This window comes from Anastrepha ludens, chromosome 6, assembly GCF_028408465.1.
Source record: "Anastrepha ludens isolate Willacy chromosome 6, idAnaLude1.1, whole genome shotgun sequence".
In the NCBI taxonomy this organism is placed as follows: domain Eukaryota; kingdom Metazoa; phylum Arthropoda; class Insecta; order Diptera; family Tephritidae; genus Anastrepha; species Anastrepha ludens.
Genome location: NC_071502.1, coordinates 121,458,716 through 121,475,911, shown reverse-complemented (window position 1 = coordinate 121,475,911; position 17,196 = coordinate 121,458,716). Strand labels below are relative to the sequence as shown.

The 17,196-nt window shown below is 36.0% G+C and overlaps 1 protein-coding gene across 9 annotated transcripts in view; it reads right to left on the bottom strand.

The window, feature by feature from the left end:
- Nucleotides 1-17,196, bottom strand: part of LOC128868305 (probable serine/threonine-protein kinase nek3) — a 339,477-nt gene that overhangs the window by 75,913 nt on the left and 246,368 nt on the right. The window contains exon 1 of one of the 9 annotated variants that reach the window (XM_054110232.1): nucleotides 11,704-12,682. The exons of the other annotated variants lie outside the window; for them this stretch is intronic. Within the exon in view, the coding sequence (XP_053966207.1) occupies nucleotides 11,704-11,736 (33 nt within the window). The 5' untranslated portion in view covers nucleotides 11,737-12,682. Of the gene's footprint in view, nucleotides 1-11,703; nucleotides 12,683-17,196 lie in introns of those variants that run through there. 9 annotated transcript variants of the gene reach the window in all.

Here is a 17,196-nt window from a genome sequence, read left to right as displayed (position 1 = left end):
TCGCAAGGTGATATAATTATTCATACTAATATTTCTAATAAATACCTAAATAATAAAATAAGTTTTAATTTTCGAATACGTTCAACTTTTTTGCTATTGATGAGCCAGATGCTAACCATGAATAGAATGAAAAAAAGTGTTTTGGCTTAACAATAGGTGAACGAAAAATTATTTATATAATGAAAATGTTTAGGGCCACTTATAAATACTGTGTTTAAAATAAAAATGTATTCCCATGGAAATCTTTATTTTACTTGTAAAAAGTATTATAAGTTGATTTCTGACAAAAATATTACGAAGAAGAGTTTCATGGGGCTAATTTTTGTGCAATCTAATCTCTTTGCTTACCTTTTCCTTCTCTTTGACTTCTCTTCTTTTTGACTTCTCTTTGAGCAAAGTTATGAAAAGTGCTTTGAAGTGCGACTTTAGTAGACTTCTTATGCTCAACAATTTGCCAGAAAATTTCACTGGGGTGCAAAAATCGATTGTTTATTGAACCTTTTGGCATGACGCACCATTTTCCCGTATCCATGCATCATCCAAGTTCGCGATAGTTCAGAATGACTCACTGCCGTGCGATATCTTCAATTTGATGTTCGAAAATGCGGTACACCCGACCAACAGCAAAACATCTTTGGACTCGCTACCAATACAGCCAATGTGGGTTTCTCAGCTTAACGAAATTAGCAAGAAATGTTGGCAAATTAAATTGGGAGCATTCTGGAGTACTTTCAATATACTACCATAGACCTATGGCTATGCCAGTAGTGGCGACAGCGGTATTCGCTGAGCTCTAAAAAGGCATAAATATGAGCAATGCACCTTTTTAATGAATAGGCAATGAAAGCAACGCAAGAGCAGTGGCACTTTAAGCCACATAGAAGCGAAGAAAATTATCCTGTTCGTTCTTTGTTACTTATTTGACTGACCGTCTGCTTCGATTAGGGGTGTGCGTCTTTACATTGAGTAAGAAATATGTATTACCCGCCGAAAGGCATTCGAATTTTTTTTTATACTCGAAAATTTGTTAGAGGGACAAGAAAATAAATGAAAATTCTAAAAAAGTCGTTAAGATGCATAAATTATTCTTATTTTGTGCTAATATTAAATAAAATTTCCGTTAAATACCTCTACTTCGACGAATCCGTTTTTTCGATTATCAGAAGATTTCAATAGCTACAGAGGCACAGAATAAGTTTTTGATATAAACAAGTTGATGTTGAGTATATCATTTTTGAGAAATTTATTCAATAAAATTATATATATTTATAATTACATTTACTACATATAAAAAATGTGTTACTACGAGGCCTTCAGCTCGTATCAAATTTCTGCATTGGCCCAGCCCTCAGCTAAAAAATGAAGAGCGTAAATACCACTTGCACTTATCTTAAAAATCATGAACTTTTTGATTACACCTCAAAAATTGTCTACGAATCACACTCTGGCTTGCCATCAATTGTCTAAGAAATCTCTCGCCTTTTTCTACGAATCCGTTGCAAATCGTCAATGACTCGCTTATCAGTGAAAGATCTTAATTTCTTCGCAAACAACCAAATATGCTACATGTTTATGTACACACACACACACACATGCAAGGGACACGTATGCCATACACGCGCAAACAAACACCAGTAGCGTGTAAGTCCAGTGGCAGCGGAAGGCTTTTTTGTGCCGCTTTTTTATTGATGTACATATTCGATAAGAAAACGTAAATTACACACTTTCAAAGCTGTTATCAGTTAATGTTATGAAGATAGTGTCGCCGAGAAAAGTGGAACATAGAGGTGCAGATAAAAACACAGATGCTTGTGTGGCCATAATGAATTGAAAACAAACAGAAATGTTTGAATGACACAACAACAAACAAACAGGAAACATTGGCATTATAGCAAATGGCGTTAATACAGCAAAATCAGCAGCTTATCAACACAACAAAGCACAACGAAACAAAAAATCCTCCACACTTTCTATGCTTTAATAAGAGAAGTGAAGAAGAAGTGTAAAATAATAATCAATTATAACTAATGGCACGCTTGCATTCATATCTGTATGTATTTCTTGCTTGTATGCAAACCCAAACACACCGTAAACATGTAATTTCTCACATCACTTCTGTTATACGCGCGCGCCGCATACGCCCTGTCGACCGCTACACTAACTAACCTGTCTCAAAGTTGCTGCCTGTGGTTCAAAGTTTCAAACGCAACACGGCTACAATTGCGCTTGTACTCGAGGCATGCAATTGTCAGCAACACTATTATATAGAAGTCTGTTGTATTTATCACTGCCTTAGTTACGTCTTCTTTCTGCTGGAGCGTCTTGTTTATTGTTTCTCGTTGCCTGTGAGCAGCAGTCATTTTGCTAGTATTAATTAATAATTAAATTACTGTCCATACGTCAGGCAAGCCATTCACCATTGTCTGCGCACTGTCTTCAAGCTGTTGTCTTAAAAGCAGTTGTTTCGCATGTCGTTTGATTCATTGCCATTTCGCTTTTGTTGTTGCTTTTGCTTTTGCTTTGTTGTACACCATTCATGGTTTGATGTTTGTTTGCTGATTGTTTATGCTTGTCGCGTAGTTGTTCTTCCTGCAGCAAGATAATTAATTAAATTTTACAATTCCCTTCTGGAAGCGGCCTTGCCGCACTTGCTGAAGTAACCGGTGAAATTACGAGATGTGAGAAGATGGTATAGAATGTTTTGGTGTGTGCAAAACACTGGGTGGGTATTTCTATCTATAGGCAAAGTAAGGCTGCCTGGGCATGCCTCAAATTGTCACTCCAGCTGATATGATAACTCATTTACACTCAGAAAATTTATTGATTTACAAAAAAGTTATTTTTTTATCAATGAACTGTGAAATGGAAGAAATTTGTTTGTAGGGGGTAATCAGCTATGGACTGTTGCTAGTGATAAAGATACATAAGTAATAGGATGTCGCAAATATTGGGGTGCTTATATGCGTTGAGAAAATATTTGCAAATAGTTCAGAATATCATTTTGACTATAAAAAATGAGTTAAAGTTAGGTTAGTTTAACCTTTATGCGCGGAGAGGTGGAATAATGGAACATTTAGTTCAACGCTGTTCTAGTTTATTGATCCTTTCTATTCGTTTCAACAATCATCTCCTCGTTTGAATAAAATCTTTTTCCCGCCAGCTCACAATTACCAAAGTGAAAAACCTTCCCATGGTTGAACTGCACACGCGGTCCATCATTGCCTGTTGAGTTTTTTTCCTATACTCTTAGATGCTAAATGACCCAGTTGTATGTATGTACCGCTTCTTACTGTTATTTTCTCTGCATCTCTCAAGTATGCCATTAAACACATTTCTGATATTGTTTACGTTTTTGTGAACTTTATTATCTACATATATAAATTTTCCTAAGTCCTCAATAGATCAATTACCAAAAGCTTAAAATTCCATTTTTATTACTTGAACTAAAAAATTTGTTTGCTTTTCTTATCAGAAAACTTGCGGCTAACCGCCGTAGTAATTTATCAAATACGTCCATAAAAACAACACCAGGTACTATATTTGTATGTACTCGTATTATCTTTAGTTTTAATAAGAATAACAAAAGGACAACAACAAAGAAGCTTGACGGGTTTAGGCCGAGTGTCTTGTTCCCGTTTTTATTTGTAACTGCATTTTTCTTTATTCAAGTTTTGAATGGTTATTGAATAACTGAAACGAATTATGTGGAATGTCTATTCACTTGAAATCCACCAAATGCTTGAATTTAGCTTAAGTCACCCAGCAGATTTTAGCAAACATAAAGCTAACGATATAATATTGTCGGCCTGAGCAACCACGTCGTATATTCAGCGTACTCCAGTCTGGAAAAGAAAGCAGAAAAAGTGAGTCAATGGGTGAATGAGAGTAAAACAAAGTACCTCAACATACAAAAAGCCGTCGCATTTTAGACAACACGTCACTGCTGACAACCGCACTTTTGAAGTGGAGAAGGACTTTGTTAATCTAGGTACGCAGAACGACGTCAGCCTGGAGATTAAACGAAGGATAACTCTTATCAACAGGAGTTACTTTGGATTCAGTAGGCAATTGACTCTCAAAGAACGAAAACTACGCTGCTCAAAAGCCTAATCATTCCCGTCCTTACATATGGCGCAGTAGCTTGGACGATGACGGCAACTCATGAGAGAGTACTGAGAGTGTTGGAGAGAAAAATTCTCCGAAAAAGCGTTGGTCCTCTTCGCGTAGGCGATAATAAGTTGCGTATCCGATGCCACAGCGAATTGTATGGGCTATACCGAGATGTGTTCATAATGAAGCGCCAGTGACTGCTCTGGCTTGGCCATATCTCGAGAATGAACGAAAGTGTTGCGGCACGACAGCCCTTCGAGAGGGAACCCACTGATGGACGACGAGAAAGAGGAAGACCTAATCTACATTTGGTAGATCAAGTGAGGCATAACCTGTTAGCACTCGGTGTCACCAACTGACACCAGAAAGCAGCGAACCGAGCTAGATGGCGCAATGTTTTTAATTCGGGCAAAAACGACATACGGTTGTAGTGCCATCTGAGTAAGTAAGTATGTAAGTACTGCCAAAGTAAGCGAAATGAAAAACTGAAAGCAATTTCAACTATTTGCTTTCCATCTACATCAGTATAGGCCAACGAGTCTTTCAGGATCAGCTAATATTAATACAAACTCACTAATTACTTCGAACTCAGCTAATTTTTAGAATTTATAATCATTTTTAGAATCAGAATCAAGCCTTCTAATTATTTGTTCGTCCTTAGTTGGTGTGCAAGTTATGCATTGCAGAGAAGCACTTGTGGTCATTCGTTCCGTTTTGGAATCATAGAAAATATATACATGAAACAACTTTGTATCAGTTATTTGGACCTATAGTATATGAATATGAAAAGGTACAATCCGCAGAGCGATTGAACGGTCAGTCTCTAACTATCTTTAAATACCAGTCACAAAAGCCTTCTTCAAAGTGCTAACATGGGTTGCTTCGCATGCATACCATACTTGTATTTTTGATATTGAAAATGAAAAGGAAAGGGGTTTTGAACAGTAAAGCAGTAGAGAAACTGCTCGCACAGCCCAATTTTTCAATATACCTTAGAGTAGCTAGCATTCTAAGCATCTCTAAAAGAGGTTACAGGAGACACAGGGGAAGGAAGTTGAAGGTTCATTTTGAAGGATCTTGTCCCGAATCACAGCAAGTAGCACAAAATCCATTCGAAAATCATTCATATAAGTCCTATTGACGAAAACACCGAGCGCGGCATTTGTAGGATCTCCAACTTCTACGGATGCTTTTCCCCATATCAAATTTAATAGCATTAAAATGACTGTTAATGTTAATGTTAATAAAATATATGATAATTACGCTTATCGGCAACAACAAAGTTTGCTCAGTCCATTCAACACTATAGCACGCAAGGGCCAACTGGCATAGTTCCCAAGCATTAAAATTTGCAAGATACCTATGCCATATTTTAATGTATGTAGTGTATGCCCATAATATAGTTGGAGAAAAATATGTAGAGTGTAAACAACATAGTATTAACATTCGAAGCATTTACTTTTCTCCTTTGTATGACACAAATGCTTTGCTAACGAATTTTTATCAATATCAATAAGGCCTACTAAGCAAAAAAAGCCGGCTTTTGGAAATCGAGATTCGTTGAGTATCCATCCACACTGAATGAAACAAGTACTGTTTTTAATTGCCAGAAGAAGCATTGCAAGTAAAAGGTGGCGCAAAATGAATCCCCCTATCCGCAAATTTATATTCTTTGCAAAAGGGATAGTACGTCAATCAAAATTGGCCCTAGGAACGGGTGATCAACTGGATACAAACAGACAAGCAATAGAGCGCGTAAAGTTCAACATAAAGATTTCCATGACTCAAAACTATTTTGGTTCTTTTGTAAAAAAGTTATTCAGAAGAAAAATCGGATGATTAATTTTGCGCCACCTTGTACAAACTGTACTATGAAGAGCTCGCTGCTTGCATTTCAATGAGTTTGTGCAAAAATATGAGCCTGCTCGACAGCTTCGCAAAGGATTTATATTCCTATTCAGGTATTGCTTTTCATTCTACTCTATTTGCGATTTGCTTTCTGAACATTACCAGCCATTAGTGGCGTTCGACAGCGGCTACCTTTCGTTCTGCATTCCACGTTATGGAGACGGTGATAAATTCTAAAGTTCCAGAGTAGCCACGCAACACCTTCCGGCGAATGCACATATGTACGTGCACTCACATTTACTTACACACAAATACATGCACACAAACTGTCTCGATTACGTTCACTCTTGGGTCTGAAAAAATGTAACACACTTGTCACCTACATCACCACCTACATCGCCACCCGCTGCCTCTCTTGCCCTGTATTAGGAAAGTAGGTGTGTAAAGATATATAGTGAAAAATATATTAGTTACTGCGGGTTATCTAAGAAAGGCGTAGAAGTGACGTACCGCAACAAATTTCCACACGCAATAAAAAGCACAGAAATAAAAGCAATAATAAAAAAAATATAAAAATACGTTCATAAATAGAATGATTTTGCTATTCGAAGTGAGAATTATTGTAACTCGACACCCTTTCGATATGCCTTTCATATCTACATATGGTAGATGTGGATGCATGTAGCTATGTATGTGGGTATGAAAAGCAAAAAAAAAAGTCATTCATAAGTACAACCCGATAACAGCTAATTTAGAGCGCCTTATTTAGATCAGTTTCCACAATTTTTTTATTTTTTTTTTAGTTTTCATTAATTATTTATACATTTTTTTTATTTTGCATTAAATTTTAAATAAATAAATTAAAGTTTCAAACTTACTGTAAGATTTATAAAAATTCGATAAATTTTCATCAAAATTTTAAAATCTTTAAACAGAATTTAAGTCCATTAAATTTTAGTACCATCAAGTGCAAGTTTGAATTGACTCAAATTCTCCTTGATTTTTGTTAATTTGTTTCAATGACGCTGTTCCACTTTTTCCCCACATAAAAAAAAAAATCGTGCATTCAGCTTATTCCGCGAGTTCCCCTTATCGCCTTGAAAAAATCTTAGCAATGCGAATACTTGACGCGTGGAAACTATAAGAAGTAACACCGCTGACTATGAAGCTTGCGGAATGATATTCACTTGTTGGTCGAATAGTCCCTTCGAAGATGAGACGTGTGCATCGGCGCACGAGTTGTTCCGACGACCATTCGTTATCAAATGCTTTAGTCTACGCATAAATACTCCATATTCACTTTCGGATTTGGCGTACGCAGTTCGGAGTGGATCGCATCGCGAAAATCAAAGAAAACGTTCAATAATACTTTGGTGTTAAATTGACTTTGTCGTGTCTCTTTTGATTTGGGCTCGCCTGAAAAGACTCATCTCCCACGTGTCGTTACCGGTGTTGATGCCTTCAATAACACTCTTGTGTCAGACAAGGATGTATTCAGCCATTGTAAAATGAGGCTATTTTTCGTGTTAAATTTTGCTTTCTCAGCAGAATCCGCATTTCAACTCGTTTCATACCCAAAATGACAGGGTTTGGGTACTTTATGATTAGAAGGCATTGAGAAGATTAGGTAATAGGGAGTAGGTAAAACACAAGAGAGTATATTTTAAAAATCTACAGATAGAGATGAAACAAATATTTTTTCGATGAATTTTTTCTCACTTCAGTATTCTTCCTCTTGACTCTGTTTCAATTTTATGCAATTAAGTTTTATGCAGTAGAGATTTTCGAGATGTTGAGTATATTTTCTATCATTCATAACTTCAATAAAATACCAAATGCTAGTAAATTTTCTAAAAGTATCACTGGCACTAGGCCGTTGACCACCGTAGGGGAGTGTGTTTGTGCGTAACTAGCATTCGGTTAGTCCAGGGTAGTTGGCTCAACATGAAAGAGAAAGTAATAGAACTCTGCATGCAATGGAAAGCAGTTGAGCGCATTTCTGTAAATAAAAATATTCTCATCAACACCACCGGCCATGCATGAGCAGCATAGAATAGTTGACTTCCCTTAGTTGACCCCATATACTTCACGAATTGGCAAAGAAGCTGATGAATACTTAATAAAGGATACATATATAAGGGATCCTCGAACTCCTAGTTGGAGCATAGAGCGTCAGGAACTGCTATTCGCCTTCGAACCCATTTTTTGCAAGGGCTCTAAATTCATTCCAAGGCCTCATTTTCGCCTCCATAGAACGGAGCCAGGTGGTTGGTGGTCTGCCTACATTTAATCCTACCTGCTGGAACAGGTTCCAAGGGATTGCCGTCATTCTTCCTCAGGAAGTGTCCGATCTATTGCCATTTCCTTCCACGGATCTCAGTTCCTACATCAAATTGATTAGCCTTCCTTAGTAATTCGGCGTTAGATATAGCTTGGGGGCAGATAATTCGCACAATACGATATTGAATAAAGAAAAAAGTATCTATTTAAATTAATTAAATATAAACACAATATAAATTCAAATCATCAGCCCAAAAAGTCACGTACGAGCTTTTCTTTCTACTCCCACTCATTCACTCATTTCCTGTTTTAATTACATGAATATCTCATCTGCACGCTCAAAAATTATTATTACTTTTTTTTATTTTGGTTTTGTAGGTGCTTTTTAACTGATAGTTAAAAGATAATGCCTTGCGATGTTGATATATTTATTATACTCTACTTTAATTTTATTACTATTATTATTGTTTGTAGGTCTTCGTCTTCCGCGGTAACTTAACAAAACTCCATCCTCTGTTTTTCTGCTTGTATGCTTGTAATTATCCGTCTGTCAATGCGCAATACCACAACATAAAGAATATCTTCTGCGTGTGTATGCCAGTTTCAGGTTCGCTGCGAGGAAACGAGGTTATTTGTAAAGTGCGATAAACGCCAGTTTTCTGATAAGCAACAGCAAATGCTTACAGGCACTTACATTCTGCTGCCAGACAGTTAGTTAGTCAGGTATTCAGTCAGTCAGTCAGTAGGTTTGCTTAGTTTTCAATTTCGATTTCAACAATTACTTTTGTTTTAGGTCTGCGATGTAATAAATTTCTAAGGCAAACGTTGATTGCGGATGTACGAGTAGTGGTATTAAATACTACCTCATAGATAGGTGCGGTTACATTGTTACACAGTTATACAGCTATATGTAGCAGTGGACGCAAGGAAAGGTGATATTTCAAAAGATGTGGGATTTACCCACAAAACGCAATTTCATATTGAGTGATGAATTGCTTTGAAATTCTGTCTGAGAAGAGTGGAAATGTTTTCTTAGCAAAATAAATGCGCAAAAAGAGGACCTTTCGTCAACCAAAAAATGGCGAAAAACTAGTTGACACTTTGGAAGTTTATAAATGAAAATACTTCTATGTTATAATTATATATGTGTACATGAACTATATCCTGGAAAATAATAGAATGAAAACGGAAGAATCTGCCTATAAATCAGGCTCTGAACAGTAAACCATCACAAAGGCAGGAAGGTGTATAGAAACTAGATTTTAGAAAATAAAAAAATAAAAAAAAAAATATTTATTTGTTTATAATAAACAAAGTTCTTACTGACTGATCAAAGCAAATGTTAACAACTAGTAAAGAGTGATCAGATTGGAGGTACTTTTCCAATAGGATTTATTTGACCGTTCACGCGTGGATCAATGGATTTACTACGTCGACGTTTCGGTGAACAATTTATCTCTCGTCCCGGATAAGTGGATTGGCCACCAAGATTTATGGGTAAATCCTTTGTGTATAAACCAGCTTCGATTGAGACATTGGGAGCCAACATTACTAAAGTTATTCACGAGATTCCGACCGAAGTCCTCCAGCGAGTCATTCAAAATTGATGTTTGCGTATGGCCGAATTTCAGCGCAGTTGCAGCCAACATTTGAAAGGGATTATCTTTCAAAAATAAATACCAATAATGTCAACACAAAAGCAATAAAGACTGCCCAATAAATTTGAATTTTCGTTCTTTTGTTTTAACTTTAAATCCGATAGCACTAAGTTGATCACCCTTTATAATAAAAAAGAAGTAATAATAATAATAATGGTAGTAATAATTAAATTCTGACAATAGATTAAAAAGCGGTATTCAGCAAATTGGGAAAATACTCTTCATTTAATGGGAAGGCAATAAAGTCTGAACACGAGGCCTCATTGAGTTCCCGCATTGTACGCGCCAAGGGAGCATGCATAACATAATTAGGCCTCACATTGACTGGATAGAAAGAATTGCAGCTATGTAAAGTTGCTGAGCAGAACGAGAAAAGAATGCCTTGTAGTAAAGACGAACAAACCAGGTTTTTTAAGCTCAAAAATTAAAAAATAAAAATGATCGAAACGAGCATTTGCTGCACAAAATATTAGATAATCAGTACATTTTTTTTAGAGCACAAAGCACAATTTTTCCATACAGTTTTGAAAAAATTAAGAATGCAGCTAGAAAATTAAGAGTTTTATTATTAAATATTTCTGCTATTGACTCATTCTACCGCATTTTCTTAAATTATATTTATATATAATTGGCGCTTACACCCTTCAATAGGTGTTTGACCAAGCTCCTCCTCCTATCTGTGGGATGAGTCTTGTTGTTGGAGGCTTGCCATTGTTTGCCGAGGGGAGACCGCTATTAGCAAAAACTTTTTCTATCATTTTGGTGTTTCATGCACGGAGATTCGGCTACGGCGGCTGTCTCATTCCTATTTACTCTAACCAAAAAATGTTATTTTGTTTTATGAAATTTTAATTTTTTACCCATTCATTTTGCCTGTTGAATTTCAATCAAAAGTAATGGTGCCCAAATTTCGTCGTAAGATATTTCCAGAGGAATTATTGAAGTCAAAGTGATAAGCCCCTAATACAATATTTTTTTTTGTTTCTTAGTATTTAAAAATTACTTTTTATGGGTTAGTAAAATTAGTAAAACTAAACAGTAAATTTTATATCAAAATTACAAAAAAAAAATTAATAAAAAAATTTCATTAATTAATTATTTACTCACTCTTGACTCAGTTTGCCTTGCGAATATATTTTAAGTGTCAGTTAAGCTTTGGTACAATAAAAGTTAATTTATAACAAAATTAAAAAAAAAAGTTTTGTTAAACATATTGTTTAAGTGGTGGTAAAACTTTTCTACACAATTTTCTTCAACCAACTTATTTCAATTTGTTCTTCTACTAATTAATTATTTACTTTTTTTCATCAAATGTACTCAGCAACGAATTAATTACAAAAAAATATTTTGTTTCGACTCAGTTTGTCTTGGGAATAGTTTTTAGTTTTCTTAAAAAATATTAGTTTACCATTTTTTCTTTAATTAATTAGGTATTTACTTTTATCATCACATGCACTTATGCGAGTATTCAATTTAAAAAATGTTTTGTTTCGGTGCGAAACTTCATAACAAAATTTTCTTAAACAAATTTAATGAACAGTTTTTTTTTAATTCATTATTTATTTAATTTTTGCATTACATGCGCAAATAGTTCATCTAAAAAAAATTCCACTCAATTTAGCCTGAAAATTGGAGAGTTAAGGCTTGTTTTTCATTAAGAGTTTTTCGAAAAAAAAAAAATTGATCTTGCGCTATATGACTTGTGGTGAAAAATTAAGGTTCGTTTTTCTAAATAGTATAAAAAAAATTTGATTTTCCTTATTTGGCGTTTGTCACAAAAAAGAGGAGACCGGTTCGCAATACTTACAATAAAAAGTAGCAGCCTGAACTGATTCGACATTCATTCGGCGTTCAATTAACATTTCCAATTTGCAAATCCAATTTTTATTTACTGTGGTTGTTGTTGTTTATTTTGTTGCTGTTGCGGCTTCTCGCCAAGCATGCCACTATTAAATTATTTGCTAATGGAAATGTGGCCACTACGGCAACTAAAGAGCTGCGTTGTTGCTGGTGTTTTTTAATTGCCCTAAGCAACTTGCCGCCACTACTTCACAACTTTTACGATGCACTCTATCTTTTACTCTATTTATTTATTTATTTTTTATTTTTTTCAAATGCTCTTTAGGCGTTTGCTGTTTTGCTTTGTTTTAATATTTAAATTTCGCATAGGCGTACGCCACTTTCAACCGCAACCAGCGCCAGCATAAGTCAATGAAGTCACTACGTTGTTGTTGCATGGACATTTTCACAGTTACTGCGCAATCAAATGACATCAGTTGAGTTTATTGTTTAAAGTGAAAATTCATTCAAAATTTTTTATTTAGATATTTTTTTTTTTGCTTCGAACCACATTTGGAGTGCAGTATGCCACAGTTTCGCTATGAAAAATCAGGTTTTTTATAGCTGGCCACTGAATAATTTAGAGCTTCAATATGATTGTGAAATTATGGGCCTATCTTTTGATTTTGTGGAATCTATCTAAATCTCTAAGGTGTTATCGAGTTATAACACGGATTGTCTTGAAAATATTTGCTTCCTTACTTCCACTTATTTCGCGCCAAATACGCTTTTAAAATTTTATTTCTTTTTATTTATATTGTTAGTGTTATTATTATGTTTTATTTTACTTGCGGCGCACGTGTGAAGGAGCGCGCCAATTGATGGAGCGAATGAGATAACGCGATATTAGCGAAATTTCGTTTATCACGCACGCACGTTTTATTTTCATATGAACTTTTGTTGCTGTTGTTGTTGCCAACAGAATTGTTGTTTGCATGCATGCACGTTGACACAGTGGTGGACCCGTTTGGTCGCGTGAACGTCTAAACACTGCAATGGAACTGTCAAGACTAAAAACAACATAAGCGCCAAAATTTCGACGTACTCGTACTTCAACGACGCAGACAGCGACAGCGGGAATGCTGGCAGAGACAGTGACATCGACACCGACAGCGACATCGACAGCGACATCGACAGTGACAGTGACAGTGACTGTGACTGCGACTATGACAGCGGTGTTACGAACGACGTAGCCGCTGCATAGCAGCGCCGATGGCTAACGGCACACACACAATGTCAGGCAATGCGCAGCAGCAGCAACAGCAATAGGACCGTCGAAAAGCAGTGAGTAGTGGCACTAAAATATGGCAAATGTGTTTCCAGTACGGCCAGCATTAATGACTGTGACTGTCAAAATAGTTTGTTCATAGTTTCTAATTGAGGCTGGAGAGAAAAAGTGGGTATCAAACAGTTATACAGTTGCAGCAGTCAAAGCCGGCAGTAGCAGATTTGGATGACAAAAGTGACAATACCACTTCGCGTAAAATCGCATGCGACTTTCCTCGTGTATTGATGCTTACAATACGTTCCCACGACATCGCCGTGGAAAGCGTAACTCGACCAAATTACGTAATTCTCCTTAGATGATTTTGGGAGCAATTTATTTCGTTTGTCGGTAATACGGCTTCACGTAGCAAGCGATTAACGAAGCAATCGTTGTAGGTATTCTCTAATTTCTAACTGAATTTTATCGAAAAGAGCTATTAAATTACAACTAAACAAAGAAAAATATTAATTTCTAAAAATGTACCAATAAAGAGCAAACAGGAAAGAATTTAAAAAATTTTTTTTTTTTTAAATTTTTGCATACTAGAAATGAAAAAAGGGAAATTACAATATAAAAAAAAAAATTGTCCTAACAAGGAGGCTAGTGAGCACCCTGAAATCTTCATGAGATAAAATTGTGTTCAAAAGAACTGTTGCATATAAAGAAGAGACACTTGGAGCTCTTAAAGCAAATGCAACTTCTTGATAGAATGAAATTATCACTCGCTTCGGAAAGATCGAAAGAATTGGAGCGGGAAATTCGCATTTCAAATGTTTCGTTAAAAAAGGGTGAATTGAAAGAGAATAAACGGTAATTGAAAGATTGAAGAACCTAAGAACTATGTCAGTGGGAAATACTTTTATAAAGTGTTTCTAATAGAAATATTAGGCGTCGTTTTTCATTGTGGCATGCAAAATTATATTGACTATGTCAAAAAGAAAAATCAAAGAATCTAGGAAGCCAGTGGATAGGTTGATTTATAAATGGTCACCATCTTGTCTCGATAAGCAGTTGACTGATTTCTGGACTTGGTCTTATTTACAGATGATCTTCTCAGACGTTTTCGAATCAATTGATGTTTACGAAGACAGTGTGGTATGTAATATATTATATGTAAATATACTGATACCAAAGGTCTTTGAGGCCAGGTTCACACATTTTTGGGAACAAAATATAATAATAATACGTACTGAAGGTTCGTTTTTAAGAAGAATGTACCGATTAAGCTTCTAGCACTCCGATTACCACAATTTTACTTATTCACACAGCCACTGTCCCATCGGTAGGCCTCATCCTTGACCAGAATTTGGCGACAGAACAACTTTGCGAACTTTTGTTGTTATTAATTTGTGGAAGATTTCCCTACACTTCCTAAAATAATCCCCGAGTTAATTCCTTTAAAGGAAGCCCTCAAAACGTTACTTCTTTTATAGAAGAATTTGTTAATGCTAATAGGACTATGAATAAGTTCGTGCGGTTTTTTTCGAAATTTGAAACTTTATTGACGTAAAATGGTTACAAATTTAATATTCAAAATATTGTCCATCGCTTACTACTACTTTTTCCCATCTTTCTGGCAATTCACGGATTCCCTTTGTGAAAAATTCGGTCGGTTTTGCCGCAATCCACGAATCGATCCATTTTTTGACTTCATCGTAATTACGGAAGTGCTGGTCAGCCAGGCCATGTTGCATCGATCGGAAGAGATAGTAATCGGATGGCGCAAGGTCTGGACTATACAGCGGGTGGGGTAGGGCATCCCATTTGAGCGTTTCTAAGTATGTTTTGACCACTTGTGCAACATGTGGCCGAGCATTGTCATGTTGCAAAATAACTTTGTCGTGTCTATCGGCGTATTGCGGCCGTTTTTCTCGCAGTGCTCGGCTCAAACGCATCAATTGTCGTCGGTAGACATCCCCCGTAATCGTTTCATTCGGTTTCAGTAGCTCATAATACACAACACCCAGCTGGTCCCACCAGATACACAGCATAACCTTCAGGCCATGAATATTCTGCGCCGACGTCGATGTTGAAGCATGGCCAGGGTATCCATACGTTGCCCGACGTTTTGGATTGTCGTAATGGACCCACTTTTCATCGCCAGTCACAATTCGATGCAAAAAACCCTTTCTTTTGTGCCGTTGAAGCAGTTGTTCGCATGCCATAAAACGGCGTTCAACGTCTCTTGGCTTCAATTCATACGGCACCCAATGGCCTACCTTTCGGATCATTCCCATGGCTTTTAAACGTTTGGAAATGGTTGATTGATCAACTCCCAAAGTTTTTGCAACCTCTTCTTGCGTTTGAGCCGGATCTTGATCGAGCAATTCCTCCAATTCGGTATCCATGAACTTTGGCGGCGCACCCTCGCGTTCTTCGTCTTCCAAGCCAAAATCACCACTTTTAAAGCGTGCAAACCACTTCTGGCACGTTCGCTCAGATAGAGCATGCTCACCATAAACTTCCACCAAGATACGATGACTTTCGGCTGCTTTTTTCTTCATATTAAAATAATGAAGAAGAATTCCCCGCAAAAACACATTATTTGGCACGAAATTCGACATTTTCAAGTGTGGTAAAAATATTGTTGTTTACGCTTCAAATAAAAAACTTATACTGACGTTTGTGCCTTACGACAGTAGCTCTCCAATGAATGTTTGGAAATGTGGATCGATGGAATAATAATCAAGTTACGCCATCTGTTGTAAAACCGCACGAACTTATAAATAGACCTATTAAATCTCGTTCCCTTATCAACAAGTTTTCCTAAGTTGCTACTCTTCGTATTTGCTGGCAAAAAGGCGAGAATACTCATGAAAAGAAACCATAAGTATTCGAAAACAATGCAAAAAAAGTTTAATTTTTATTTCCATTTAAAAATTTGTTGATGCGAATCATAAGAATGGTGAAAAAGATGAAGCAGAGTTTTCACATAAGAACAAACACGGGACTAAACGTAAAGAAAGAGCGGAAGTACTTTTGGAAAGATTTCAGTTGCTATTAATTATGTAACCATCGGGTTTTTTTCCACTTTCTTTAGAGTGCAAAGGTAATAATGAAAATAAGCTACAAGGAAGCATGGTGTATATCTATCAATATAATAAAGTGTCTTTCAAAAGTGATGCCTAGATGTCAGTTGTGAATAGTTTCTAGACGGTATCTTTGTTTTATGTTATCTTTGACACGTGTCAAGGTGACAGATGTACACTTTTCCACGATAGGACAACGGGCTAAAATTATTTAAAGCTATTATGAAAATGGTCGATCTTTAAGAACAACATATCGCAAAAGATGAAAAGAGGACCCAAAAGCGGTTCTATGCCCTCGCAAACCTTTCTGACAATTTAAATTTAACTGTCAATTAACATCGAAGCATAATCTTTCACCATTAATTCGGTACAACCCACTTGTCAACAGCTCACTTCAAACAAGTTGTTTGTATGCCTTTATCAGCGCAACTCATACGTGCACAACATTAACGGTTTATTTTGCGCTTGGAAAGTTGAAAAGGTATCGCACCGCAAACATGTTGCTAAGGCTTAAAAATACTGAAGCCAATCGAACATGTTCGCTATGTTCAAAGTTTTAGCAATTATTTTGTTCGCAGCAGTTAACAAATTTCGTACAAAGCAGCGAATCAGAAGCCTGCAGCAGTTATTTTTGAAGTAAATTTGAAACTTCTTTTTTTTTAATTAAAAAATTTATACTATTCTCAAGTAAAAGTTCTCATGCCATATTCTCATATGGACTCAATAAAAAAAAAATGTAGGACTCGAAAAATTTTAAGAAAAAGATGAATAGAAAATAAGTAAATTTGAAACTTTTTTTCTTAACTAAAACAAAACTATACTTTTTTCAAGCAATGAGAAGATTTGGACTTGAATAAGTAAATAAAAATAAAGTGAAGAATATAGCAACAAATTTTTAATTAACTCGCAAAATTTTAAGAGAGAGATGAATAGCCACAAATAAATTTTCTCTCGGAACCATTTCATTGCATTTTCCAGTAGTATACTATTGTGTCCCATATTTCGTATTTTCCGATTTCCTTAAATCCATATCTGCACTTATTTATATCCATGTGTGTATGTACACATTAAATCCCCGCTGGCAGTTATCTCCTAGTTAACTCTCCCTCCTGCGGCTTTTGTGGTAGTAATTAACAGCACAAAACGCACACTAGTTTGCAACTAT